At 36.8% G+C, this 27,794-nt stretch overlaps 1 protein-coding gene across 2 annotated transcripts in view; it reads left to right on the top strand.

Moving 5' to 3' along the window:
• CNTNAP2 (contactin associated protein 2) overlaps positions 1–27,794 on the top strand; it is a 1,027,622-nt gene that overhangs the window by 813,384 nt on the left and 186,444 nt on the right. For both annotated transcript variants that reach the window (XM_072924024.1, NM_001193337.1), the window contains 1 exon segment: positions 23,189–23,345. In XM_072924024.1, coding sequence (XP_072780125.1) covers positions 23,189–23,345 — 157 coding nt within the window.

The raw sequence follows: 27,794 nt of genomic DNA, 5'->3' as shown, positions 1-27,794 counted from the left end.
GGTGTTTTAGTATTGGAAAAGACTAGTCCCAGAAAAAGAAAAATTAGTTCAACAGAGGTTCAATTGTGCTTATGTTGTAAGCACTGTAATAATATTTTACATCTGAGGGTAATTTCACTAGTAGTCAAAATGAGATTTTGGAGCCAAACTTGATCGATGTGAAGCAAAGAACTAATGGCATATGGTGTATTTAGAGATTTTATTATTCATTCTTCAAGGCTTAGCCCTTTTTCAGAAGCACTTCCTTCAAGTCAAAATTCTGTCATGAAATTATCTCAGAAGAATCTGCAGTTTGTTACATTTGGATCTCCTAAAATATTTTTCCCTATTAATGCTAGGGTGTCTAGAAGCATGTGGGTCATTTTACCCACATCTCAGCATCCAAGTGGAACATCAGCACAACAAAATCCTTGCAGTTACTGAAACATAAAGTACCAAAAAAACAATTCAGTTATGTACAATTTATATTGATATATTCAAATATCCATTGATCAAAGCATTGCAAGAGTCCATTTTTGATTGGACATGCTAGGCTGATCACTAAAAATGCCAGATGGAGTTACTTAACTGAAAAGGGGGAAAAGAGCATAATACACTCTGGACATATTTTAAGAAGCAAGACAATAAAACAAGTGGAAAAAGTTAACTAAGTTTTCTAAAACAGGAGACATTCATGCACTGACTTTTCAATCATTTATAGTTATAAATGAGACAAATAATTTCTATTTCTTCTAATTTCCGGATTAAAAAAAATATTATCTTCATACCAACAGAAAGTCTGTAGACATTTCAAACAATAAAATTATGCATGTCATGAGAATAGTATACACTTTTTCCTCAAAATCCGTTTGCATATTCAATTAGCAATGCTTTTAGTATTAATTGTCTTCTGCTCAAAAAGAACTCTAAGGTCTTTGAAGCTGTTGTGTATTCAGTCATCCTGCACAGTAACTCTACTGTGCCCACCTTAAGATCTCCATAACTGCACAGGTTTTTAGGGACTTATCTAATTTTGGACCATCATTTAGTCTGCTTGTACAGCCCTTCTGTGAGAGGACAGGAGCACAAAATGAACAATTAAGGTATCATGATGATATTATTCCCCTCTCTGCAGCAGTTCAGTGCAATGCCCCTGTGAGGGCAGCTTGTCCAGAATAGTATTTATGTAAGGTTAAGAGCAAGGTATAACACTTGTGACAGCCTTTTTCAGTAATAAGTTTGGACTTCATCCATAGTGGTTTAGGGATGAAGAAAAGACAAAATACATCATTGGCACTCACCCTGGTACCCTTGTGTCACCTAGCCAAAATTCTAAATATGAACACTTGCAAGGTCTGGAATAGTAGGCATCCCCCACTGCACACAGTGTAGGAAAATGCATCCTTCAAAACATTCAACACTCAAAATTGGGTTATATAATATTTCCCTCCATTATTATGAAGTGCGGAATTGGAAACATTGGAGTTTGTTAAATGGTTCTTTTTAACATTTCTACAATTATTATGACTAGAGCCTTTAATTCATTTCTGCCATTGCTCCATTATTTCTCCCTACCCATCCCTTTATAATTTAACTTGTCACATAAAGCCTTATTTGTTTCTCTTCTCTTTCATTTAACATAGGTTTTGGTTATCTTTATACAACACTATTCATTTTCATAACATTTTGTGGAGGGCAAGTTAATGTGAATTTTACTCTTTTACCCAGTCCCTATGTAGTCTCTCTATGGCATGATCACTGACTTTTTTAGAGTTTTTTATCCTGAGGGCACTGCTAACAGCATGCTCCCATCATTCTGACCAACATCATTCCTTTTTAATATATCCTATAAAACCTAAAATTGTAGCAGATTTTTTTTCAGTTAAGACTTAAACATTGCAATGGGATTTAGAAACTTTTACTTTGAAAATATCAAGGATAAAAACTTCAGGAAAGAGAATCTAAACTGTGCCATATCCCAAAATATAATAATTACATTTTGTAATTAAGTACTCAGAGTGTAGTCTAGAAATTTCTGCATAAAGGATAAATCTGAATGGGCTGTCTTTGAAGAAGAAAAATACAGTGTTTTAAGAATGATGAACTAATAACACCAAAATGGAACAAACAGCAAGTGGGATTTGTCTATGTTGACTGCTATTCAGTATTTAGAATTATGTAATGATAAATAGCACAGGATATACAAGGAAAACTTTACAGCAAGAATCCAGGAATATTCAGGTCACTTCTGCTGTAATCATAAGACTCAAGGATACTTTGATTTAGTTATCTGATCCAATCTTCTCCTAAGGTATTAACTTCTCTGTGATAATACATTGAAATCCATTGTTCTATGTGCTATAAAAACACTCTGCTAGGTTTGTCGCAGACTATCTTGTCTTCTAAGCAATGAAAGTAAGGAAGTCCAGAGAGATGCTTATCACAGAGCAAGAAATACAGGCAAGCCACTTTTGCCCGGCCACATTTCCTATTTTGTAAAGACAGTTGACTTAGGGGTCTTATACAAAGCTCATCAAAATCAGTGTTTCCACTGAATTCTAAATAGGATTCTTAAAGGTGTTTTGGAGAAGCAACTTGCATTGGTCAGACAGGCTTGAATTCTCACTGCTGAATAAGAATCCTGTAACAAAAAATCTCTGATGGTTGTTGAGGTGACTAAGTGAACATGTGTAGCTGGGCCCTGGCAAAGAGGATGTTATCTCAGGTGAATCCTGACCATGCATGAGTGAGTACAGGCTCATAGGTTTTTCTCATGACCCTCACTGGCTCAGATATTCATATTAAATCAGAGATTGCCTTTTTGTATTTTGTTCACCTTTGCTACCAACTTACTGGTGGATGAAAGGGAGGGCACTTAATGCATGACATAGGTGCTCTTAACACTGATGTAGTATGCTTTAGGAAAAACCTGATTTCTCATGACTAGAGAGTTTTGACATTCTCAGAGCAACATTTTAAGCAGTAAAAAGACGAGGAATCATAAACTATCATAGCTCTGTCATGGTGCTGATATTTAGTGTGACTGATTTTGTTCAAAGATGGCCCATCCATCATAAGTACATATTATAAAGAAGAATAGTGATTAGAATAAAATGAGAAATAGCCAAGAAAAGAAGCCACAAACAAGCCAATGTTTCTCAAACTTTGCAAGAAGGAGCAGAATCCTCAAGACTAGACAGCCCTGGATCTGCTTTTAGGCTCACAGAATTGAACTGGCAGGCCTTGTGGTGAGATCTGGATGCAGATCTCAGCTGGAAAGTTTTGTTTGGGAATAAATAGAAGTCAACATCTGTCATTCAATTTTACATACTTCTGTCTGTTCTCAAGCAGCCAGAAAGTCTTTAATCAAGAAAAACACAAACAAGCAAGAATTTCACTCGTGAATTATGTTTCCTCTATTCTCTTTCGTGCTTACAGTATGGCAATGAGGTACAGAACAGTAATGTTGGAAAGACCTCTAGGAGCTCACCTGGTACTTCCTGAGACAGCTGCTCCTTTCTCTCTCCTGACACATATTTCTCACAACTCATATAGGGCCACCACAACCTCCCCAGGTCACTTCTTCCAGGACTTCACTGCCCTTACCATTAGACAGTTTCACTGAGGTCTTCTCTGTATTTTCCTTGCTCCAATTTTAATTCTTTGCCTGCCCACTGTGAGAAAGCAATACAGACTACTCTCCTTTGCAGAAGTCTATTCTGTGAGCAAGAACTGTTGTTGTGTCCCTTTTCTTCCTTAAGCGAAATCCTGACAATCTGTTCCTCTGTCTATGTCATGTTTTCTGGACCTCTAGTTATTTGCATGACTATCTACTAGTCCCTGTCTAGTAAACCTCTCCCTTCCCCCTTGCCTTCTTTTCCCTGTCTTTCCCTTTGCTGGTTGCTGGCTTTGACTATTAGTTGGTAATGAAGCATCCAAGAGTTGAAACAAAAGGAATCACTATGCATCTCTTGGAAGCTCTTCATGTGAGGTGTTTGTTTTTTTCATGGCACTGGTGACTCAAATTTCAGTTGTGTTTCCCTGACTCTTCCAGTTCTCTGTCTTGTACTTGTGCTTTACATTTATTTATCCCTACTCAGCAATGTGTAGCACTGCCATGATCTTTTATGTTTTTCTGCAGCTTAATTTGTAGTGAGCTTTTAAATCATTTAAGTTTATGCATGTGGTAGTTAACACAGTGAAAGCGTGAAAGAAATTTACAAAGCATTGAGCCTTTCAGTGCACCAGATTTAAAATCATATTGTGCTGGGGCTCAATGCACAAAAGCAAATCTTAATTTTAGAGGCCTGGGAATTATTAGAGAGATTTTAGCATTTCCTTGATGGTCCTGTTATTAAAAGTTATTAAAAGTAATTTGAGACTGAAATTATAATACTACAGAGCTATCATTCATTGATTATCAGTTCTTTCTAGGCAGCCTTGTGAAGCAAGAAATTAGAATGAGCTCCTTGAAGTGCAAGCATTTTTCTCTGTCACCAAAGTGCTCCAGATGGCCATTGAGCTGGGCTGGTGGAGGTGTGGCAGGACGAGATTTCAGAAAATTGTTTTACCCTTCTGTTATTCATGCTGAACACAGTAACTGAAATGCCATTCACTGCGCTGTCAGACTGGGACTGCCAGAACAGAGAGACAGACAGATGCTATTACACAGGGCAGAATTACCAAAGAGGAAAGACATTTCTTGCTAACAAAACAGACCCCATGTTAGCTGGTAAGGGGAAATAAATCAGAAATGTGCATAAGTTTAAAAGATAAGTACCTGCATACACATATGGATCTACATACATAGCTGTATATGCATGCATACAGGGTACATATATATTTTTCCCTATATATATATATGCATACATACCTACAGATATGACATATTGGAATCCATTAAGCTAGCAGGGACCCATTTTGGATTCTTTTTTTGGCTGCCTTGTTTCTGAACATTGTACATACATACATAAATCTAATGAGACACGTGGAGTTTCTCTTGATATGTAATTAATTCATTTTAGTTTTGATTGCATTACCATCATCTTATGAGGTTTCCTAAATAGATAAGCAGAGAACTATTACAATTTGGCACTCCCTTGTTTTAAACACCACCTTTCTCCCTTTGAATTTTCATCTCTCTCCAACTAAAAAGTCCTTTGATTGACAGAAGAAAAAAGAAAAATAGGTTAAAAAAAAGAAGAAAAAAGGTAAAATTGAGGTAAGGCAGATAAAAATTAGTAGGAAAAAAAAAAAGGTTAATTGGAAGTTAGATGCAGAATTTATAAAGAAAATAAGCATTTATTTGACAAAGACTTGAAGAAATACTCAGTTTTATCAGAGAGAACTTTCTAGCCATCAGCTTATTCCCTAACACACCTATAGCCACAGGGCGGCCGAATCTCTTAATTTGCTTCAAGGCTGGTCTGAGCCCATTATAATACTCTTCACAGCTGAATCCTGGCAACTGGTGATAACTAGAAAAACAGTAACTTCTTTGAATCTTGAAAAGTAGTTACCAACTCATGGTGGAGCTAGTAAAATAATTGTTCAGCAAACGCTAATTGAACTGTATTCCATGTTTCAATTGTCAGTTAAGTATCATCCAAGTTACCATATGTTTAATCATTATATATTCAAATGCATATTTTCATGTCTCACTCCTTTAGTTAAAATTTTTATTTTCTACTGTTTTCATAAGTAACACTGTAGTGCTTTGACTGTTAGATTTTGCCAATTCACTGGACAGGAACTGTACAGAAAAATGTATATATTATATTCCATCTTTATTCTGCATAGTAGCATAGAGGAGAAAATATTGTCTCCTCCAAAGAAATTGATCTTTTGTTATCACCTACCTTGAATGTTTTAGTGATATTGAGACTTTTTCAGTCAGGGGTCAGAATCACCCTATAATTCATCGTGCAGGTATCTTCCTTGTAGCACAGAGGGAACTCATACCTCATCAGAAATGTCTTTAAATTCCATTTGCAGAAAACCTATTGTGAATGGCTGGCTGTGGGTATTGCAGATGAAAAGAATTCTGATCCCTTTAATAAAAGGCATAAGTTGTGCACATGTGGGTTCTGCCTCTGCTCTTTCCCTAAAAAGAAATTGATTTTGCCTGACATGTTTTCTTCCCACAATGGCAGGTTTTTGTTCCATTTCTGACTAACTAAAGTGACAATGTTCTCCTTGAGACCACCTCTACAACAAAAGTAAATGCTATATTGAAAAAATAGGGCAAAGACCTAATTTCCTTACTTCCTGTTACAGAGTTCTAAGAAAATAGTGCAGCACAACAGTCTGAGCATTTCTTTAAAAGCTATGAACTCAGAAAATCAAAATATCACATTATAACAGTCTATTAGATGACTATTGTTTGGTATCTTCCCTGATAAAGTTACCATGCTATTGCATCTTCCTAGAAAGTTGTTGCCTTAAACAGTACTCTCATTCTTTTTATTATGTTATCAGTCAAAATTTTAAATAAAATTTAAATAAAATTTAAATAAAAAATAAAAAAAAAATCTGGCATGCTTCTGGAACAACAGACCTGAGCTTTGATTATACTTTTTCTCTTAGATAATTTATGTTTGCAGTAATCAGTGACACTGCCTGGATCAAGGAATAGAGTTTTGGAAACTTGGCAAACAGTTGTTTTGTAGCTGTTTCACAGTCATTAATATCAGATCTGTGCAGTATTGGATGAGCCAGAAATGTATATTTAATCTAGTTCAGGCAGGTGAACATCACTGAATCTCATTTGAATTTTTTGAAGATGATGTTAACACAGTTACCAGTTTCATGTACTCAGACTGGTTTGATGTCACCTGCAGAAAAACAGATGCCAGGTGGTACCTCAGCTGGAACAGAGCTGGAGTTGCAGAGAGGCAATACTGGATGTAGGACAAAGCCTCCGAGACTCCGTTAATCCATCATTGCCTTTGGACAATTTGGACTGGTGTCCTGGTTTCAGTTGGAGTAGAGTTCTTTTTCCTGGTAGCTGGTACAGTGCTCTGGTTTGGCTTTAGTATGAGAATTATGTTGATAACTCAGCTGCTGCTAGTTACATCTTGTCCCAAGGATTTTCCATTCTCCAGGCTCTGTGAGAGAGCAGGTGCACAAAAAGCTGTGTGGGAGAAAGCCCAGGACAGCTGACCCAAAGTGGCCAAAGGGATATTCCATACCCTAAAACATCGTGCTCAGTGTATAAACTCAGGGAGTTGGCTGGGAGATGCCAGTTGCTGCTTGGGGACAGGCTGAGTGCTGGTGAGTGGATGATGAGCAATAGTACTGTACGTCACTCATTTATTTTGGGTTTTTTTTCTTCCTTTTTATTACATTATTACTATTATTGTTGTTGGTTTTGTTATTGTTTCCATTATTGAACTGTTCTTATCACAGCCCATAGGTTTAATTTCTTTTTTCCATTCTCCCCCATCCCACTGCAGGCAGGGTGTGTGTGAGAAAGCAGCTTTGTAATACCCAGCTAACAGCTGTGGTCAAACCACAACAACTGGCAGAGTGAATTCATACCAAATCTGTACCTTTTCCATCATCCATTTGCACTATTTCTGCTCTGGTACTAAGAGTCATAAAGCTATTTTTACTGTATGATAGACCTGAGCAGTTTGAAATGGATTCTATAAAAATGACAAATACAATTATTCTTGATGAGTTTGGATTCCAGCTCATTCACAGTTATTGTCTCTTCATACCTTATCACAGGATAGCACAGAGATAAGAGTGTATTCTGCTCCATACACAGATCCAAATTTCTTAAGAGTATGTGGCTCACAACTGGACAAACAGTGAACTAGACTGCTGGAGCATGTGTTATTTATTAGGAATAAATGAAAAATTCTGCATTATAATGCAAAGCTAGTTTTTGCTGCTTCACTCCATGCCCATCCATCAGTCTGTTTTCCTTTCTGAAATAAATATGTCCAGTCTGAAGCCAGGATTTCCCTGGTAGTAGTTTGTTCAGATCATCCATCAATAAAACAGACTCACAGCTGCCAGTTCTGTTAGGTCAGATTGTACAATACCTCTCTTTTTCCAGAGACTGTCAGAGTTTAAGACTTGAAGAAGAGGCAGCAGCTGGTCATTGCTGATAAGACTCAGTGAACACAGAAAGTCATAAATAAAATATACATTTGATACAGAATGTGCAATCAATTTTATAAATTACTCATTAACAGGTCCACAGCTTCTATCTACTGCTGGATCTCACCCAGTAAGTCCACACTGTACAGCTGGGTTTAGTGCTTCTTTCTGGGCATCACAATGGTAGTATTTTCCAGTTTCTCACTAAGGTTTGTCACTATCTACAAAGTAGCAGTATGTTGTGCACAGCTGGTCCAAAATTGGAACACTTCTCTCAAATTGCATCTTTGTTCTGGAATGGGATAGGATATAGAATAACTATAGTGTGAACAGCAATTATATGCATACAACTGCAAATACCTCTAATTCAGAGATCATTCTGTATGTTCCCCAAAGGCTTTTAAAAACTATTTTAGTGGTCTCTTCTCAGACTTTTAGTGCAGATGGAGAATTAAAAGCTAGATGCAATTACATCTATCTGAGTTCATATTAATGGAAATACTTCAAAACCTTGATAACTTTTGTCACACAATAAACTTGGTTAAGTTATTCACTTGTAAGAGAAAGATATTAGAAAAAGGCACTGTATATAACATTGAGAGTTACAGGTACCTTCTAATCTAACCTGATTTATAGGGTTAGTTCTTCCAAACAGAACATGCCAATAGTCACAAGAGAAGTAAAATGAAAGAAAATATTACATGTGAAAATGTAGGACTCTTCAAATACAAATTAATCTGTCAGATCTACTGTAAATATCTGAAACAAAACAAGGGAAATCTCATACCAGCCTCTCTCGCCTGAAAACCATCAGTCTTTTGGTCTACAAGACGAGCAGAAAACTGTCTGAGCAGCCAGCCTCAGAGTGTTAGAGCTAGTGGTTTAGAGTCCACCTGCTGTTCCTCAGGGACTAGCATTAGAGCTAATGCTAACTAATGTTTATATCAAAAATGTTGGGACAGGATGAACTCTCAGCTACTTCACAGGTAATACCAGGGTGGTCAATAGGCCAAGCTGTTACTCAGAGGAAGCTTTATATGCTGTACAAGTGGTCTGGTAGGACACTTATGCAGTTTAACAATCGAGGTTTGGACTCCAAACTGGAGGCAGTCCAAAGGTAGGGCCATGAAAATGGTTTGGAGAGTAGAGAAGATAATATACAAGTAGAAGCAGAGAAAGCTGGGCTTGTTCAGGTTGGAGAAGGAAAAGCTAAGGAGGGATCTAAATGCTGTCTTCTATTGCTTAAGAGTGGTTTTATAGAAGTTAGGGACAGAATTTTCTCCAAGATATGCAGTGGAAAAAAAGGTACAACAGAGGAAATTCCAGCTGATCTAAAGCAGAAAAAATTACTTTACTGTGCGAGTAGTGGTCCATGGCAGGAAGCTGCCCAGAAGGGTTGTGAAATCCCAGACTCTGGAGATTTTTCAGGTCTATAAAATGCTTTGATTCAAGGTTGAAGTTAACACTATTTTGAGCAGAGGTTTGGAGTAAATGATTTATGGATGTCCTTTCCATTTTACATTGTTCTGTTTATGCAGGAAGCCAATTTTGACAGGAAGTGAAGGGTAGATGAAACCATAGCAGACTGAGGAGAGAGTTTTGTGGCAATGCCACATGTTGCTGAAGCATCACTGGACAGTGATCAAATCATGACAGTGAAATATGAGAGGAAAAGGAACCCCTCAGAGTCAGAACTTCAGTAATATGGCACAGCATGAAAAGAGCAACCCTAAGCTCCACTGTCAAAATTAAACAAGAATTCAGTATTGTTTGCAGAGAAATGATGGGGTATCCATCTTATTAATTATATAGCAAGTAAAAGTGGAAAAACAGTCATGATTACTAAAGGTTCCAAGTAGCTTTCAAGGGTAGCAAACAACTTTTGTTTTATTTGAAAATATAAGGCCAGAAGGGATTTTTACAATTATTTATTCTGACCTCCAATTAAATGCCTGCATATCGTTTTCCCTTTACATAGAGCATATGTTTTAGAAAAGATCTTATTTTTCACTATACAAATTTTAGTTGTAAAGAATCTAACATAACTCACAGCAAATTGTGCCAAAGGCAAATGAACTTCACTTAACTTTATTTCTAGCTTAAAAATGCCTGAATTCATCTTCTATTGGTGGGTTACTTCATGCTTTGCCTGCTACAGTGAGAAATTTCATAACAACTCCTGCAATTTCTGCTTTCTCTCTAGGTATTTAGAGAGTGTAACCAAGCTTCTTATCATTTTGCTTCAGGGTTTTCAAACTTGCATACCAAACATCACTCCTATAGCTGCCAGTGTGTTATGGAGCCTGTTCACTGAGGGAGAGACTTTGTGTGATAACTGGGATTCAACAGGACAGCCCTCTTGCAAAATGCTTGTGACTCCCAAGTGAAGAAGGGCTCTGTATGATAAAGTTCCAGGCCCTTCAAAATGATCAGCCTAAACCAGCTTTTTCAGTCCATTATTTTGAATCTTCCTCCACATTTTCTATATGGCAAGAAGGGGTGTGTGTGCATGCTGTTTCACTGACACTCTGTTGTGGTTTAGAAACGGTGTTCTGCAATTCAGTGTTCCCACTGAAACTCCAAACCAGGCACAACTCATTCACTTTCCCAGTCACCCTCCCGCAGAAGCAGACTGAGGAAGAGAACTGGAGATACAAAAGGTAAAGATCACATGTTGAGATAAGAACAATTTCCTTGAAAGAGCAATGAGATAAGAAAACAAGCCAAAACTACTACAGTATCCATAACAAAATGAATGAGAGGGGCAAATATTTTGCATGAGATTGTTTGGAACTGGCACCATCCAATTGCTTCCTCCAGCTTGGAACCAGCATTACTCCACCGTTCCTTCCGCCACACTTACTGAGATGGAAGAGACCCTGTGAATGCAGGGGGCAGTGGGTTGGAGACAAAGATAACCACACACCCGATGCCTATGTGGCAACAGAGGATTTGTTCTTTGAGCCCCTCTTTATAAAAGACATTTGAAAAACCCAGTCTGGATAGCTCATTGGTCTGACCTTTGATACCAACCAGCTCCTGAACCGGTGAGATGTCTGCAGCTTAGGACGGAACGTAATTGGTTGAGGTTCCTGTCTGTCAACCCAGGGGCCAATTTACGGAACCAGCTGAGTTTTTTATCTATAGCTGAATTAATTGCCCAGTACAAGCCAGCTTGTACAATAACAGCCCCAGCAATGACCTGAGGTGGTATAGAACAACCATCCTCTTCCTTTTGCTACTGAAAAAAATCCACCCTGTCCTGGCCAGAACCAGGACGCTCCTGTAACAGGCCAAATATATCCAAAACACTTCTCTCAGTTTAAATTGTTTCTGTATCATGTGCATCAAGGGTTCTCTTTAATATCAGTATTTGAAGAAGATATTTCAGTATAAAGTCATGGTCAGAGACAATTTCCAGGTTCAAAGGCCAGCAGCCACTGGTAAGTCCATAGTGACAAGTCAGGTTCAAGGTCAGGCCAGAAGGCCATTTGGCCTAGGTCTGAACTGGAGACGTCCAAGGCTGCAATGCCTGCAGTGTTGCACATGTGGGAACACTCTGAAAATTATTTCTCCAGGAAAGGGAGGGACCCCCAATGAGGTTTCCTGGCAGAGTTTCTGGGAGGAAGCCTCTGCTGAAGTGTCATCCAGCTTTTTTTGGAGAAGCTTCAGAGTCAGCTGAGGCTTTTAAATGACCTCTCTGAGCAAACTGGCCTTGAAGGCAGGAAGGTACAGTCCTGGTCCTCTCAAAAAAAAACCTGCATGCTGGAGCAAAAGGAGTCCAAAGAATTGACCACAGGAAATAACACTGGTGTTATTATCTTCATCAGTATGTCATTCTCCCTTTAGAGCGCGGAGCTTAAATTCTGTCACACAAAGCAGGGGAAATAATTCATCATGTCAGTGCAGTAATGTAGGATTTTCAAGTCAAGTTTTTCAGAAGCAAGTGAAATTGGAGTCCATACACTGTACCAGCATAATTCTTCTGCCCTGTGAGTATATAATGATAGTTAAGAATGTCATTTCAACTTCATAGAATAAGATATTATCATAATATCTTATTAAGTCTTCAGTAAAGTACGTCATTAGCCAATTTCAATTTTCCCATGGAGAACTGTGAAACCCACGTGTGAGAATTAATATGCTTGAATGGACTGATGAAACAAGTTTCAGCAAGGAAAAAGACTGCCCTGAGCGCAGACTGAAGGAAGTGGTATCTTGGCAATGTGAAACACATCACCTAACATTTCTGTTTGTCAGTCTCAATCAATATGTGTGTTCCAGGAATCAATAGACATAGTTCTTTACTGTAGCCATGAGACCCTGGAAAAGAAATCATCTAAATAGCAAAACACAAGCCCATTTTCAAGGCTGCCAAAGGATCAGCTAAAAAAGGGTTCTGAATATTTGCGTTTGCGATCCCAGCATTGGATGCAAAGAGAGTTTTCTCCAGAGTAAGCTGTAGATAACGCAACACGTATCTGAAGTCAGTTAGTCCACTCCCCTGCTTACTCCTTTTCACACTGAAATTTGTATCCCTTTAAATAACTTCTATGTAGCAACATCATCATCAATAATGTCTCAAATAATTTCTAAAATCTCTGTGTATTAAGTATACCCTTTAAAAGGTTATTCATACATTTGTATGAATTCTAATAAGAGGATATAATAGTCTTCAATAATTTACAGGTTTATCTTAAGCAGCAAAAGCATTTTGAAATGAAACAATTTGGACTGTAGAAACATGAAAACATGAAAATTCCTTCTGAGAGGGCTTCTTTGGGAATGTTATTTTTTACCGTGTTCCATTTCTGTCTCAAATGCCCTTCCTTAGCAGATGACTTGGGTATGGACCTCCAGCTTTAATCTTTATTGGTCCCAGAATGAAGTTTTTTGCATAGTATAGCTTCCTTTATTTCAATTTGGATATGCTTGATAGTCAGGCTTTGTAAGCCTCAGTGTTGAAGCTCATTGTGTTGTTTTTTCCTGATTTGAAATCTATATATATTTTATGAAACACAATGCATTGCAAGTCGTGGGAATACCTTTTTGGGTCATTGTTAATTCCAAACGATGGGACACCCTTCAGACTCGCCAGTTTGGGAATGTTGTTGCTATCATGAAAACAAGATAATATCGGTATTCATATGTTAGTGTTAGTTCTGGTCTCAAAAGTGTTCATGCACACTATGTAATTGGAAAAAAAAAAAAAGGCAAATTTTCTTAGGTTGAAATATCTCCATTATTATCAAGAATTCATGGCTTTCAATACAGTAGTGGAGAAACAATGGAACAGAAGAAGTAAAGCTAAATGTTCTGAGGTTCCTCAAGGGTCAGTGGGGAAAGAAAATCAACAACAGCAGCAGCAGCTGCAGCAGTCTCATCAACAAAAGAAAACCCTTGTGCTTCCCAAAACCAATTTCCAACAGTGCCACAGTCCACATTCTGTATGAAGTGCCAAATATTAAATTCACACGGATTAAGAGAAGCCTGAAGTCCTTCTGTCTCTTATAATGGCTTTTTCTTTCAACTTAAACTACTGCTTAGGGGCAAGGAGCAACATTTCAAAAGGAGAAATACTTGCTAGAGGTATGGAACTTCCAAGGAAAGACCATTTGGAGAAAAAGATCGCATCAGTTCTGCTGACATTGATTGTGATTTAATTTACCTTGGGATCTTGTTAGTTTTAGTTCATTTGTTAGTAAAATGTTGGCATTGGCTCTTCGGGAGTTGTCATATTTAGTTTCATGTAGGCTGTTATTGCTGCAAATGAGATAAAATGGAGCAGCAGGATTTTCTGGGCTGGATGATGTAGGTGCAAAGAATGTTACCCGTCTTCTTCTCTGTATAGGTAAAAGGCACTCCTATGTGGGTGTGTGAAGCAAGACCCCAAGAATTATTTAGCTATTTTAAGCTTATTTAAGGAATGCTGTGATTGTCTTCATTATAATTAACAGCAAGGCAATTAATCTAAAAATAAGATCACGAGTACAAATCTGTGATATCACTGACATAACATTTTACAGAACTTATTTTTTTCTTTTGCCCTGTTGCCACATAATGCATAGAATGCCACCTTACATGATCCTCTTTTTGCTCTCAGTCTGATCAATTAATTTCAGTATGATTTTACACTTCTTATAAATCATACTACTTACAAGAGTAGCCATTTTTGTGCTAATAATCACAATTTCTGAAGTCTTCCAATGGGACTCTGCCATAAAATGAGGCTGTGGCTACAGAAAACTTCAGAAGGCATGTCCTCACTGTTAAAAATATCACTGGTGAGTTCCTAGGCTTTTTTATGTCCTTTTTAAGAAGGTAAATAAACCAGATTTTTAGCTGTATTAACCATAGAATTTCAATGCTAATGGCTTCATGTATGTGTGTATGCTGTTTAGCCATCCATCAGGTTTGGGTAGAGATAAGTTTGTCAGCTGATCACAAAAAGACACATCAAAATCATGGAATCCTTTGACTTATTATTAGTATGTTCTTCACAAGACTATGTGGACATGGACATGGGCATTCTGTCACGACCTGGCTGGGCAGACCCCAGGCTGAGATATAGGTTTCTTGTGGGACTTCCCCCACTTTGCTGTTGCTGGCACCTGTTCTATCTCAGGTAGTCCTAGCTTTGAAAAATCTATTCTTTCAGAACACATAGTAAAAATTATAATTAACTGGTTTTAATTGAGTCTTTATGTCTGTAAGTGTTCTTTTTATTCCACAAACGACATTTAGTTTTTTGAAAGTACTTGCTTTTCCCTTTAGTACTAAGCTAAGACATTTATTCTTAGGCCTTAAATGATCCAGTAAATTTACAGTACACAATTAATTGCAACAGTAGCAAGTTTGGCACACCATGCTGTTAAGGACAGCAGGGTCTGTAGTGGTTTTATAATGAATTCACTCAGCAAATAGTAGCATACAAGGACATCTGACAGCTGCTTTCCCCGGCTAAATCTCACCACTGAGACGCCATTCCAAGAAAAATAACAAGTCAGGCTTGGTTAGTAGTGCTGCAGCTTGGAATATGAGTTTTGACAAGGGAAAAAATCATTTGTACTGTACTAGCTTTTCATGAGCTGGGACAAGGAGTAAATCTCTCCAATGGCAAAATAAAGCTGTCAGACAGCTTTTTCATAAGATGCCATTGGACATCAATACGACAGTTCTCCCTCCTGATCTTTTTTATACGTTGCTAATTCTGAAAAAAAAGTCATCTCTGCCTACATATTTGTGGATTCAGGCACTGACATTTTAGAACAAGTTATACTAGAACAAAAATACAGACTCAATAAATAGGACTACCCCTATAGCCTTGCTGAAATGTTGCTTTAGCTAAAAATCTATCTCTAGGAAAAGATACTGTATTTGCTGCTTTATATTTTGAGATTGGTATATATATATATATATATATATATATATATAGGTATGAAATAAGTTCACTCAAAAATTAACAGGCAAATATCCAGGCACATGAGAATACTTTGATGAACTGAAGAACACAGAAATGGCCATCAGCCTGAGGCTTGGTCACCATTAAGGCAGTAATTTTGTTTCTCAAGCACTTGAATAGGTTTTCTTTTCTGTCTTTACTGGATGTAGATCAGAAAATTTGGGCTTTTCTCATTTGGCCACTTTATATGCACCAAAATATAATTGAAGCCTAAGAAGTATGGTGAGGAATAATTGTAGAGATCTTCTCTTCCAGGATAAGTGGGAAAGCCGGAACTCCTGGTGGGGCATCTGAATGTCTGATTTTCTGAGTTTCTGGTACTGGAGGTAATGGAAGTCCTACTAGTTTAGGGTTTAGGGAAGTTCTTTTAGCTCTAGGGTTATGGAGATGGTTATCTTTACCTTCACTTTAAAGTACACTACTTTATGACCGTGGAGGAAAAGGAGACAGCAATTAATCCTTAAAGTGCTCTTAAGAAAACAGTAACTAGAGTGTGTTGTATTAACATTTACTGGAATTTTGTATGCTTTTCACAAGTATTTTCCAATAATTATCTTCATTTTCTATTAAAATCTTAAGACCATTTCCCTTTAATGGATTACCTTTGAGGTATGACATAATTCTGAGTATCTTACAAAGGAAGAAAAAAATAAACACTTTTTTCTAAGGACTGTTGCATTAAAATGCTTTGGCCATGAATTCAGACATCACATCAACTCTTATATTAGCAAGCAAGGCATGTTTCAAAGTTCTCTTTCTGGGCTGCCATTAAATCTTATCTTTTCAGGCAGTTTAAACAGTCTTTGCAAATAAATTGTACTGTCAAATAGACCAACCACTTTAGTGAGCTTATAAAGAAAACAAGTGTTTGAGGCTAGTTTTAGTAAAAAAAAAAATCGTTTGCTAGTATCACTGTGAAAAAAGAAGTCAGATGTGAGTGCCTACAAAACAAAAATTAACAGAAATAGCAAACTAAAAGTTTAAGGTTATTGTTCCATTAAATGCACAAGTAGCTATAGATTAGGTGTTCCTAATTTCCTGAAGTGGCCAAGGGTACTTCTAATTTGTTTTACTTTTATTGGTAGGGCTTTGAATGTCTCTTTTCTCCCCCAAGTTTCCAGTGTGCTCAAATGCCTCATTCATGTTGCCATGATGGTTTGACTAATTTCGAGTCTTAGTCATTAGAATGGTGACCACTGATGCAAACTCTATTCACAAATAGTAAACACTCCTTATACTTTTCCCAACTGGTTACAAAAAAAAAAAAAAAAAGATTTATCAGTTAACAAAATGAGAACAGCACCATAAGAATTGACTTCACTTACAATTCTCATATTAAATTCATGTATATATGTTTCACAGTACATTAGTGAGCAAGAAGTGTTACTGGAAAAAATGTAAAATCAGTAAAATATTAATTAAAAAATAATCTCACTACAACCACATATGCAAGAGCTCTCCTTTTATTTTAAAAGGTTCACTCAAAGTCAGTTCCTACACAAGTACTGTCATTGAAATGTGGAACTGTGACCTGCCAGACTCTTTTCTGAGTTCTTTTTTCACAGTTTGAAATGATTCAGCCCTCTGGGTGACCACTGAAGCTGACAGAACCTGCTCATAATCCACTTGAGTTGTGAGCAGGAGCAGAATCTCTCACAGTTTAGGTTCTCCAGTTGTCAGCATCCACTCTTGCCAGGAAACTCCTCAGCTTCTGGGTTTTCAGTCTAGGTGGTCACTTCCCAAGACTTGAGACAGGAGCAACAAACCTGCAAAGTATCTACTCAGCTTCATGTTGGTCCGAAACATGTAATAATAAAGATAAGGAAAAATCAAATCAGCACAAAATAAACCAGCCCAGCAAAGCCTATCCAGCTTTGACAGCACTGACTTTAAGAATCCTAAACTGGATCATGTGGATGTACTTGATGTGTGAGTTCCATTAAACTCCTTTTGATTATTTTTTCAAAATGCTAAGTCTTCAAATGCTCATATAAATGTCTCACAATGTTCATTAAGAAGACTTGACCTGATTGGAATAGATACTGCTGAGGGTGTGAAGAAAAAAGCTGGCAATAAGAAGCAAGGTGAAAGCTGTGAAGCGCACAACCATATTAGCATGTTGAACTTTTCAAACAGTGACAAAATTATTCTTTCAGTGTCTGTTTTTTCACTGCAATAGCAGATAGAATTCCTGCACAGGTGTTAATGAACCATGACCTTAAATCAAGTTGACCTTGTGTGAGGCTAAATGTACTGGGTATTATAGTGTAGCTGAATGCAAAATGCATGTTTAAAGAAAGTATCTTATTCAAAAATAGAAGAATTATACCCAGCTTTCCACATGTGCAATTGAATTTTATATTTTTTTAAGTATTGTCTTTAATTTCATCATCATATATTGCCCCTGGGAAATAGCTTTCATTTCTACCTATAATTAATTCAGCTGACCAAAGTTGCAGTATGTTTTGAAAAATGTCTTTGGGCCTATTCTGCCAATAACAATGACTGGGTAATTAATTCAAGCTATTTCATTAAAAAAGAAGTAAAATACTGAGAAAATTAATATTTTTTTGAAAATAATAACAATCATACAAGTACTGTAATTTTTGTTGACATTCCTTAGTATTTAATGGAGATCTATAATACTAATGGAAATTGGAAAGGACCCATTTAATTCAAAGCTATCCAGTCCTGTAAATGAACAACTAATTTCTTCCAGGGAATAGATAAATATAATTGTTAAAGTTAGATAGGCTCCTCAATAAGTAATTTTCACTGGTCTTGTTTTTCAGAGGTTCTGAGCCATTGACTTCCATTTGAAAGAATCCCTAGCCTTTCTTTTTAACTATTTTCTTTGGTTTTAAGGACCATATAGAGGTCAGGGAAATTTCCAGAGCAAATGGAAGAGATGTATTTAACTTCTCCAGGTATTTTACAAATAAATACAGTCATCAGCATTCTAAGGGCTGTATTTTGAATGGAGTCCTCTGAATGCAGACTGCCATGGAGCATCAGTCCACTTAATCAGTCCACTTAACTAACTCAGTTCCCTGAGTTCTCTTAGTATTGCTGCTTCAGTTACTACTACTGAACACCTAGGAACACCTATGAGCCCTAAAATTTTGAAAGTAGCACCATTTTAGTTGATCATTTGCATTTAAAAATAATAAAACCAATTGTTTATATTAAATACTCAGTAGAATATAAAGTGTACTTTCAAAAGTTATACATTTTGAGACTTCAGCTAAAGTTCACTTTAAAAAGTTATACATTTTGAGACTGTTCAGCTATATTAGAAATAAATATATTATTGACTATTAAGAGTTCTGTTCATACTACATTAACTTTTGTTGGATATGGTTTTATATAAAATGAAATGGTTCACACAAAGATGCATTTATGAGATGAAAAGGGAATCACTTTTTTATGACACTGTGAGAATACAAATAAGTGATCTGTGAGAATACAGAACAGTATCCTTAATCTTTACTTTTTCTTGAATATTCTGTACAGAAGAACTTAATAGAAAACATCAATGACCAGATTCTTTACAAACTTGGATCTCATAACTGCTAATCTGGCCTACCACATTTGACCAAAGTTATACATTTTGTTACACATTTATAATAAATATATTTATTATTTATATATTGTTATACAAAGTTATACATTTTATTACCAGCCCTGCAAAGACATTGCAACCACTGTTAAATGTATTCCATGTAAATGTTAAAGACTTCTGTCTGTGTGTCTCCGTGTGTGTGTGTGTGTGTGTGTGTGTGTGAGACAGAGAGATTCAAATCACTACAAATATGATTTGAGTCTGATGTTATAGCCATGCTCATATGGCTGCATACCCCAATAAATCATACTGGCCATTTTGTCCTTAGAAGACTATTGTTTCTGTAAGGCTACAGCATCTCTTAAAAATCGGATATCTTTATCAATTTTTCTTGGTATCCACACCTTATTCTGATAATATCATTATTTTTCTGCTAAGTCACTGAGCACACAAAACCTTGCAAGGGGCTTCTCTTCAAGAACAGACATGGAAAGGCATCCTGGTCATAACTCAGCACACACAAACTTCAACACTTCCCACAGCATCCCTCAAAGGAGAGCTGGGCTGTACCCAAATGGGAGTTCTGCATCAAGGCTTTATTCTAATCAAAACCCCTTTGCAGGCAGAGAGTCTCTTTCCTCCTCCATCTTCTCATTATGTTATTTGTCCACAAAATTTGGGGGGGGGGGGGGGGGGGGCAAGGGGGAAAGCGCTCAATCAACAACTCAGAGAACAACTAAAAAGCTTCCCATTACTCAAAATTTATATGTAAATTAAGAACAGGTAGTTTAAAAAAACCAGAAGAAATATCTTCTTGTATCACTTCTCTTTTGCAATACATTCTAAAACTGCTTTTGGTCCTTAAACTGAATTTATATACTCTTGATTCCATAAGACCAACATTTTTGATAGTTTAGCAAAACAATAACTTTTGGTAAATAGTCTGATACTTACAATTACAATTACATCCATTAATGATCACTCTTCACACTGGACTGCAGCAATCTACTTGGATTACCCTTTTCCAAACCCTTACCAAGCAAAAAAAAAAAAAAAAGCAAAGGGCTTCTGGGCAGAAAGACATCCTCAAAAGGAGACTCTAGAGACATAAAAGAGAGTGAAGTGTGAGAGAGAAACAGTGGTCCTCTTTCTAATTTTTTTTCCTGTATAATACATCCTCCTCCCTTCTAGCTTTTCTTGTCTATTGTTTTTTTAATCTCTCCATTTGCAGGGTTTTACTCTTTGTTATGCCCAGTCATAGAGGTGTCTGCAACATAACTGCATAGCATTCCCAGTTTGAAGCATATGAACTTTAGACAAAATGTTGCTCATCCTTTTCTTGGCTGACACAAAGCAGGAAGACTGAAAATCTCATTTGATTTGACTGATGAAGAACAGATGGGACATAATGTGTCTCCACACCTTTTATTAACCAGAGCTGTTATTATTAACTATAATATTATTATTAACTGTAAAGGAACTCCAGAATATCTTGTCTGGCACACTGTGGTGCAGAATGGTCTGGTGTGACACATCTCATTTCTGTGCCTGGGGTTTTGTCCTACTGCATGGATCCCACCTAATGAGAGCTGTCTACCAAGATCTCCTCTGTTACAAGCCTTAGCACAATACACCAGGCAATCAGTGTTAGCTTGTGTTCACAAGGCAGTGCTGTGATTATTGGTTGTGGGGATGTCGAGCAGCATATGTCCTCAATGCAAAACCCTTAAAGTTATATATTACGTTTTTGACCTTTTGGAAATTTTAAACATGCATATTAGTTTCTTCCTAAGTTTGTGCTCCTAAGCCTGAGGGTAGGTCTTTTCTTCAGAATGAAGAAGCACGGGGCCTAGCCAGTATATATAAAACCACACTAAACACAATAAAAACAATAGATGTGAAAAACAGCTATGTGTACACCAGAATACGCTCATGGTTTAAAACTGTACATCAATTGTCATTTAAATGAGTTCAAATATGCCCCATTTTTACCTGTCATATTGGTCCATGACAGCAATCACTGTAGTCTGTAATTCTGCCACAACTTTCATCTGCTTTAATCATTCTACCTGTTTCTGGATTTTTGATCTGCTTTTTTGACAATTCTAAGTAATCTTTTTTCTCCTAGTGCTTTAATTAGCAGTCTTGCTTCCCAGTAAATTACTTGCTGACTGAATCTTGCAATTCTTCACTTGACAGAAAGGATGTAAACAAAGAGAATTTTGAGCAACAGTCAAAACAGCAGCATTGGTGCCACAGCATAAAAACTAACTTCAAAGATGAGATTAAAAATCCCCGTAAAATAGGAGTTTCAGATATCATTAATTCTGTAGTTGAATCCTGTATTAATGAAAGCAATTCTGTCATTTTCTGTAGAAAGATAACATTTACCCTTAAATGCTTTTTAAATAATCTTTTGTACTACAGGGCTACTGTAGTACAATATACTACAAAATATTCTCTGATTTGCTAGGTTGCATTGCAGGTTTGGAATGCAGCTGCAGCATTCACATGGGACATTCTTTTAACTTGCAGCACTTTGTTCTGTGATAATTGAGTCACAGAAGCTAAAATGACCAATTCAGAGTCTAGAATAAAGTCACATTATTACCACACCCATTGCATTAGCACTAGAGCTGAATGGCCACACAGTGCAGGGCAGCATCTAATAAAACCTTCAGCCACCACGAATTCTCCACATTACTGTATTTTTGTTATTTTATATGATGATAACAATTCAAATAAATTAGAAAAAGTGTTTCCAGATAGCTGAGCATTTTCGGGATTTGGTCCTCTTTAAACTTGTGCAGATATCTGATTGTTCTCTTCATCTCCAGAATTTAATTTTCTTGAGAGTTTGGTGCAAATTACTTTCAACTTCTGTCTGGAATAAGTAGCTTTACGGTCTAGATGATCAAATCTAATTGTGAAATGGCTATTTTAAGGATTCTGCCTGTAGTTTTGGGGGAATGTGTGAGATGTGCAAACTGCAAATTATGGAAGTAGAATATATATTATGTAGGTTTTTATTGGCAAAATTTATTAATCAGTGAATTCCATAGATTAATTTCATTTAATATAAAATTGCCAGCAACAGATTAGATGAGGGAAAAGAGACATTTAAAAAAAATATGTTTATAGGCTGAGCTCAGTCATCATTTTTCAATGTCAAAAATCACTACTTACATTGATATTGATGAAGTTATTCATTTTTATTTGAAGTTAAGTTCATATTTGAGTCTCTTCCTAAACCAGAGGAATAAAAAATTATTTTCCAGTAAGGGCATTTTTTCCAAATTAGAAATTAGAGTAGAGAGGGTTTATTTATTTATTTATTTATTTATTTATTTGTACATTATATCTTAGATGGGCCAAAAGGATTATAAATAACCTCAGAGGAGTATATGAAAATATCCAGTTGCAGACCTAATGCAAAGATATATGGTTACATCAAAGTTCAGAACACCTCTGCTAAAGCATTACATTAAAAAACATAATGCTTTTTTTAAAATTGTTAAGATGATTTTGGAGTTTGATAAAATATCTTTGTGCTTTGTTTAAAACCAGTTGGCGAGAGCATGATGAACATATTTGTTTTCTGGTGACGACAGAATTTTAACTTTCAATTAAAAATTGTTGTTTGGAAAATAAATAAATACATAAATAAATAAAACACATTTTTTTGTGCAGCATTTAAGGTCAAATATTGAAATAATCCATCTGACAGCTTAATATGTGAGTTTGAAATGAATTGAAAATAATTATGGGATCTGTCCACATATTCTCAATCTACAGAGTACAATTAAAAAGCTAAACAAAAAGCATATAAGATTAAAAAATAATAATTTCAGTCATTATAAATTGAGTGAATACAAGAAAAGAAAATGTGTTCTGCTTACCTGACAAGGTCCTTTGGATACCTTTAGTAACAGTGAATTATTTTGTTTGCCAGCAGTGTGGGATGGCTCCTGTTATGTGCTCTTAACACTGGCATATTAAACATCTGAATTCAGTTAATGCATTATAGAGCTCTACCTCTTTGAAGCATCATAACCTTGCATTTTCATTCCTTGCAGAAGGGAATCCATATACCTGGTGGGTTGGAAAAGCCAATGAGAAGCACTACTACTGGGGCGGATCAGGACCTGGCATTCAAAAATGTGCCTGTGGCATCGAACGCAACTGTACAGATCCCAAGTACTACTGCAACTGTGATGCTGATTATAAGCAATGGTGAGTGCTTTACAAGAAGGCAAGATGAGAATGACCAAATTTCCTAACTTTTACAACACTGCCATGACTTCTAACATATCTTTTTTCTATATTTCCTTTCTTACAAAAGAAAAAAGGCAAAATTTGTGATCCCTCCTGCAGTGTCGACCCATGCCTGGGTTTCCATTTTTTTCATGGTATCTTTGTTAAATATAAGGACTTTATTTATGAATTCCAGCCCACTGAGCTATAGAAAATAAGGCTAAAATTGCAAAGGCAAGTCCTCATAAGAAAGCCCAGCATTTTGGTTACCCATGCAACTTTGTCTCCATCAGATTCAGTTATACTGCAATACAGAATTAATTTTATCCCTGCAACTTCATGGTTTTTTCCCCAGAATTTCTCCTCTATAAAATGTTGCTTCTGCAACCCTTGAATGTGAGTGATATGTATTGAAATCACTCATCTAGTGCCTCCAATTCTAATTATCTCTCTTTCAAGAGGAAAAATACGTTAAGAACTAGATGTGTATTATGGAATGAAGCTCTGTATTTTGGAAGAAGTGACCAGACTTTTCATGAGATAATTTAATTAATTAAGGCAGAAAAAAGAAATAAACTTGCATATCTAATATTCCCCATAAACATGAACAGACTTCATAAAGCTCATCATCATTTCAAGTGAGACCCTCTCTGTGGTTTACAACACTTTTTGAGCTTTAATCATTTGTGTCTTCTTTCTCATGACAGGCAGGATTATATTTTACATGGTATGCAATGTTCAGTGGAATATTGAAACCATACTTTTATGAACATTTCTCCCATTAATAGCAATCTGTGGCTAATTGAATCAATACTGGCTCATAAACCATTTGAGGTTAATTGAGAAATTCTACAGCTATTAATGAATGTAGAGGTACAGAACTGTAGAGACTAAAAATGAAAAAAAAGAGAGAGTAGGAAGAATCACCGAATCACAGAATAGCAGCGTATGAAAGGGACCTCGGAGTTCCTCTAGTTCAACCCATCTGTTTATGCAGCATTAGCCATAAACTGTTGCCCAGTACTTTTTCTGGAGAGTTTTTAAATAAATCCAAGGATGGACTCTGCAACTTCCCTGTGCGTATTGTCTCTGGTGCTGGGACTGGGCCCTGTTGGAAAGAATCTGACTCCATCTGCTTTGCACCCTGTTAGGTATTTATGGACACTGATGACATCCCTCTCAACCTTCTCGTCTCCCGGCTAAGCAGCCCCAGCTGCCTCTGCTTCTTTTCATAGGAGAGATGCCCCAATCCCTCTATCATCTTAGTGGCCCTTCATTGGACTCCATCCAGTAATTCCATCTCTCTCTTGTACTGTGGACCACTGAACTGGACCCAACACTCCACATGTGGCCTCACTAGTGTTGAGCAGGGGAGAAGGATGGCCTCCCTTGACCTGCTGTCAAAACTTTGCCTAAGGCACCTCAGGATACCATTGGCTGCTTGGTCTCAAGTGCACATTGCTGGCTCATATTTACCTTGGCATCTACCAGAATTTTTAGTGTTTTTTGCCAAGTTACTTCCCAGCTGGATGGCTCCCAGCATATCCTGGTGCATGGGGTTTTTTCCCCCGGGTGCAAGGCTTTACACACTTCACTGTTGAATGTCATGACATTTCTGTGAGCCCACTTCTCCAGTTTATGAAAATCCTTCCAGATAGCAGCAGGACCCTGATTGGTGTGATCTCCAAGAATGAAGTATGAAAAAACCAAAAATAGAGTAATAAAGGAAACTTTCCAGGCCCTGCAAAAATCGTAGATTAGGATGTAGAAAATCAAATATTGCTACCCTAAGCTTTGACATTGTTAGGATAGTACAGCTGTTAGCTATGATATGGGATGATCTGCAGAACACTGCAGATATAGAGGAGTCAGTTTTAGAGACAGGATAATCACACATGCCGCCAAACTTCAGAAATATAATTATATAGAGAAAATGAAGAATATAAAGTCAGATGACTCCAACTCAATCATAGGCACTAGAGTAGTGTGGCAGGAGAGATGTAGGTTTGGTTCTGTGTCAAAATGGTAACAATAAAAGAAAGATATTGTGATAATAATTACAATAATGGTAGAATTAGGAGCACTTTACAGTTTTCATTGCCTGAGGCACTGGATGCATATCCATGAATAATAGGGCCTTGTACCATATGTTGACTGTTTTCCTTTACAACAAGGGAAATGTATGGGGAAAATGGCACTGGATTTTGACCTCTTCTTGAAGATTCCCCAAGAGTCACAGATTTTAATTTAATAAGCAGGCCTCATTAATATTTCTGTAACCTCTGCACCCCCTATATACACTGAGATTATGTGGATTCTACTAATAAACCGATTCATATGGTTATTAGACCATTCATATGGCTACAGTTATCATAAAAGATCTACAACTGTTTACTCAGAACTTCATACAAGAATACATTATTACATACAATATTTCTTTACATAAGTATCAGATGTTTTTCAGAACAACTACTATCCATTGCAGAAAATTCTATGAAAAGCAATTATACCACTGGATATTATATTTTAATCTGTGGTGTGTGTAAATCACAGGAAGAAATGAAAGCTATATCATAGACTTTAGGGACATTTTGTTCAAGATTCATTTTTTAAGTTTAGTTTTGGCAGAATCTAGTCCTTTCCATTGTCATATCTTTTGGATTTGGGAGTTATTTTGAGGAGTCCTACTTAGGAATTTTATCTAGCCAGGTTCATCAATACCTAAAAAGCAAGTGAGCTCCAGAAGAAAGGAGACCTTGATGACTTCAGTCATCAGGGCAAAATTCAGCTGGGGCCTCCAACACATCTGTGCCAAATTCTGGTGACAGCAAAACAGCTCCTGGTTTGGACAACAGAATATGCAAGAGTTTATGATGAGCAGACAAGTCTCAGCGTCCCAGCTCATATATTAACAAAGCAGCTTGCCACATCTTAACACCATAGCTCACCAGCACAATTTCTTTTAGAAGGATTTACAATCCCCTAAAAGAGAAGGGCTGAGTAAACACCAAACTGTGGTGGAGAGTTCAGGTGGGACTTTTGGAGTAATTGCATATCTTGTCCACAGCTGGGAGCACTGCGTTTGGTTGTGGTAGGCCCACAGTGATGTTCTGCTCCTGGTCAGGCAGTGTTGGAAAAATTGTTTTGGGGTTTTTCGGGTGGTTGCAGGGGTAATCTACAGAGGGGAGAAGGCAGTAGCAGAGCAATAACTATATTAGAAAAGATAAGGAACTAAAATGGGAAAAGAAGATGCTGTAGAAATTGTGAGGATGAAAAGTGAAGAAGAAGAGCAAGATGCAGGAGAGAGATTTTAAAAGGAAATTGAGGAGCTGCTGAGGAATGGGTCAGGCTGAATCAGAATTATGTAGTACAAGTAGAATATTATCCACTATTTTTATTGTAGAAGTTAGAAATGGTGTAAGAAATTAATAAAAGAATTACAAATTGATGAATGATTTTATAGCAAATGTGGGAGAATGTTTCCCTGGAGATCTGTATTCTAACCCTGTGTCTCAAACCACATTCCTGCATGATGCTTCTTAAGTTTCATAAACCATTTCTTCACAGAACAGTCATTAGTGTGATCCTAATTTTCTGGGTATCTAGTGGAAACCCAGAAGTCCACTTTGTGAAAATACCAAACATTCACAGCTGCAACTAGAATAAGGGATCACTCTCTGAATGCATCTAATGCAGTAATTCAAAGGAAAGAAAAAAAAAAGAACAAAAAAAACCTAAAAAGCATGTATGCATCTCAGATGGAACACTAAGTATGAGTGTTTTTAACATTAACATCTTTCATCCTCAGCATCCAATCTAGAATGCAAATTATGCCAGCTACTCCATCATGGAGGTACTGCAAAGATAGGTAGATTTATGAAGCAATCATCTGCTGTAATAATGAGCACTATAAAAAATCCAATGAGAAGATGTGGTCTTTATAGAAAGATTTAAAATAACACGTTAGATATAAAATGGTATCCACATATTGAAGCATTAGGGTAAATTTGGAGAGTAGGCCATGTTGTACTAAATCAGTATTGTCTGCATCCTGTACTGAATAATGCTGAAGCTCTCCAGAATAAATCACAATCAGGGACCAGTCAAGGATTGCATCATCATGGCAGGAGCAGGGGACTAATTAAAGCTCTTTAAGCATCCTGAAATGCTTTTTTTCCAAAACTTTGTTTTGATTTTTGGTTGGTTTTTTTTTTTTAACCAAGTATGTGAGTAATTTTAAGAACCAGCATGTTAATTATAGACTCACTTAAAATGTAACTTTTCCCAGGGATTAGTGTATACCATAGGCTTGGTAAACCCTACATCTGTATGGTTTTTCTATTAATGATTTTTAAAATTTCACATCACACATTGTCTATCTGAATAAAATAGTTGCAGAGCTATTCAGCACATGCCTAATGTGTTGAT

This window comes from Taeniopygia guttata, chromosome 2 (assembly GCF_048771995.1).
Source record: "Taeniopygia guttata chromosome 2, bTaeGut7.mat, whole genome shotgun sequence".
In the NCBI taxonomy this organism is placed as follows: Eukaryota; Metazoa; Chordata; class Aves; order Passeriformes; family Estrildidae; genus Taeniopygia; species Taeniopygia guttata.
Note: the sequence above shows the minus strand (reverse complement) of the source record. Positions and strands in the feature narration are given on the sequence as shown.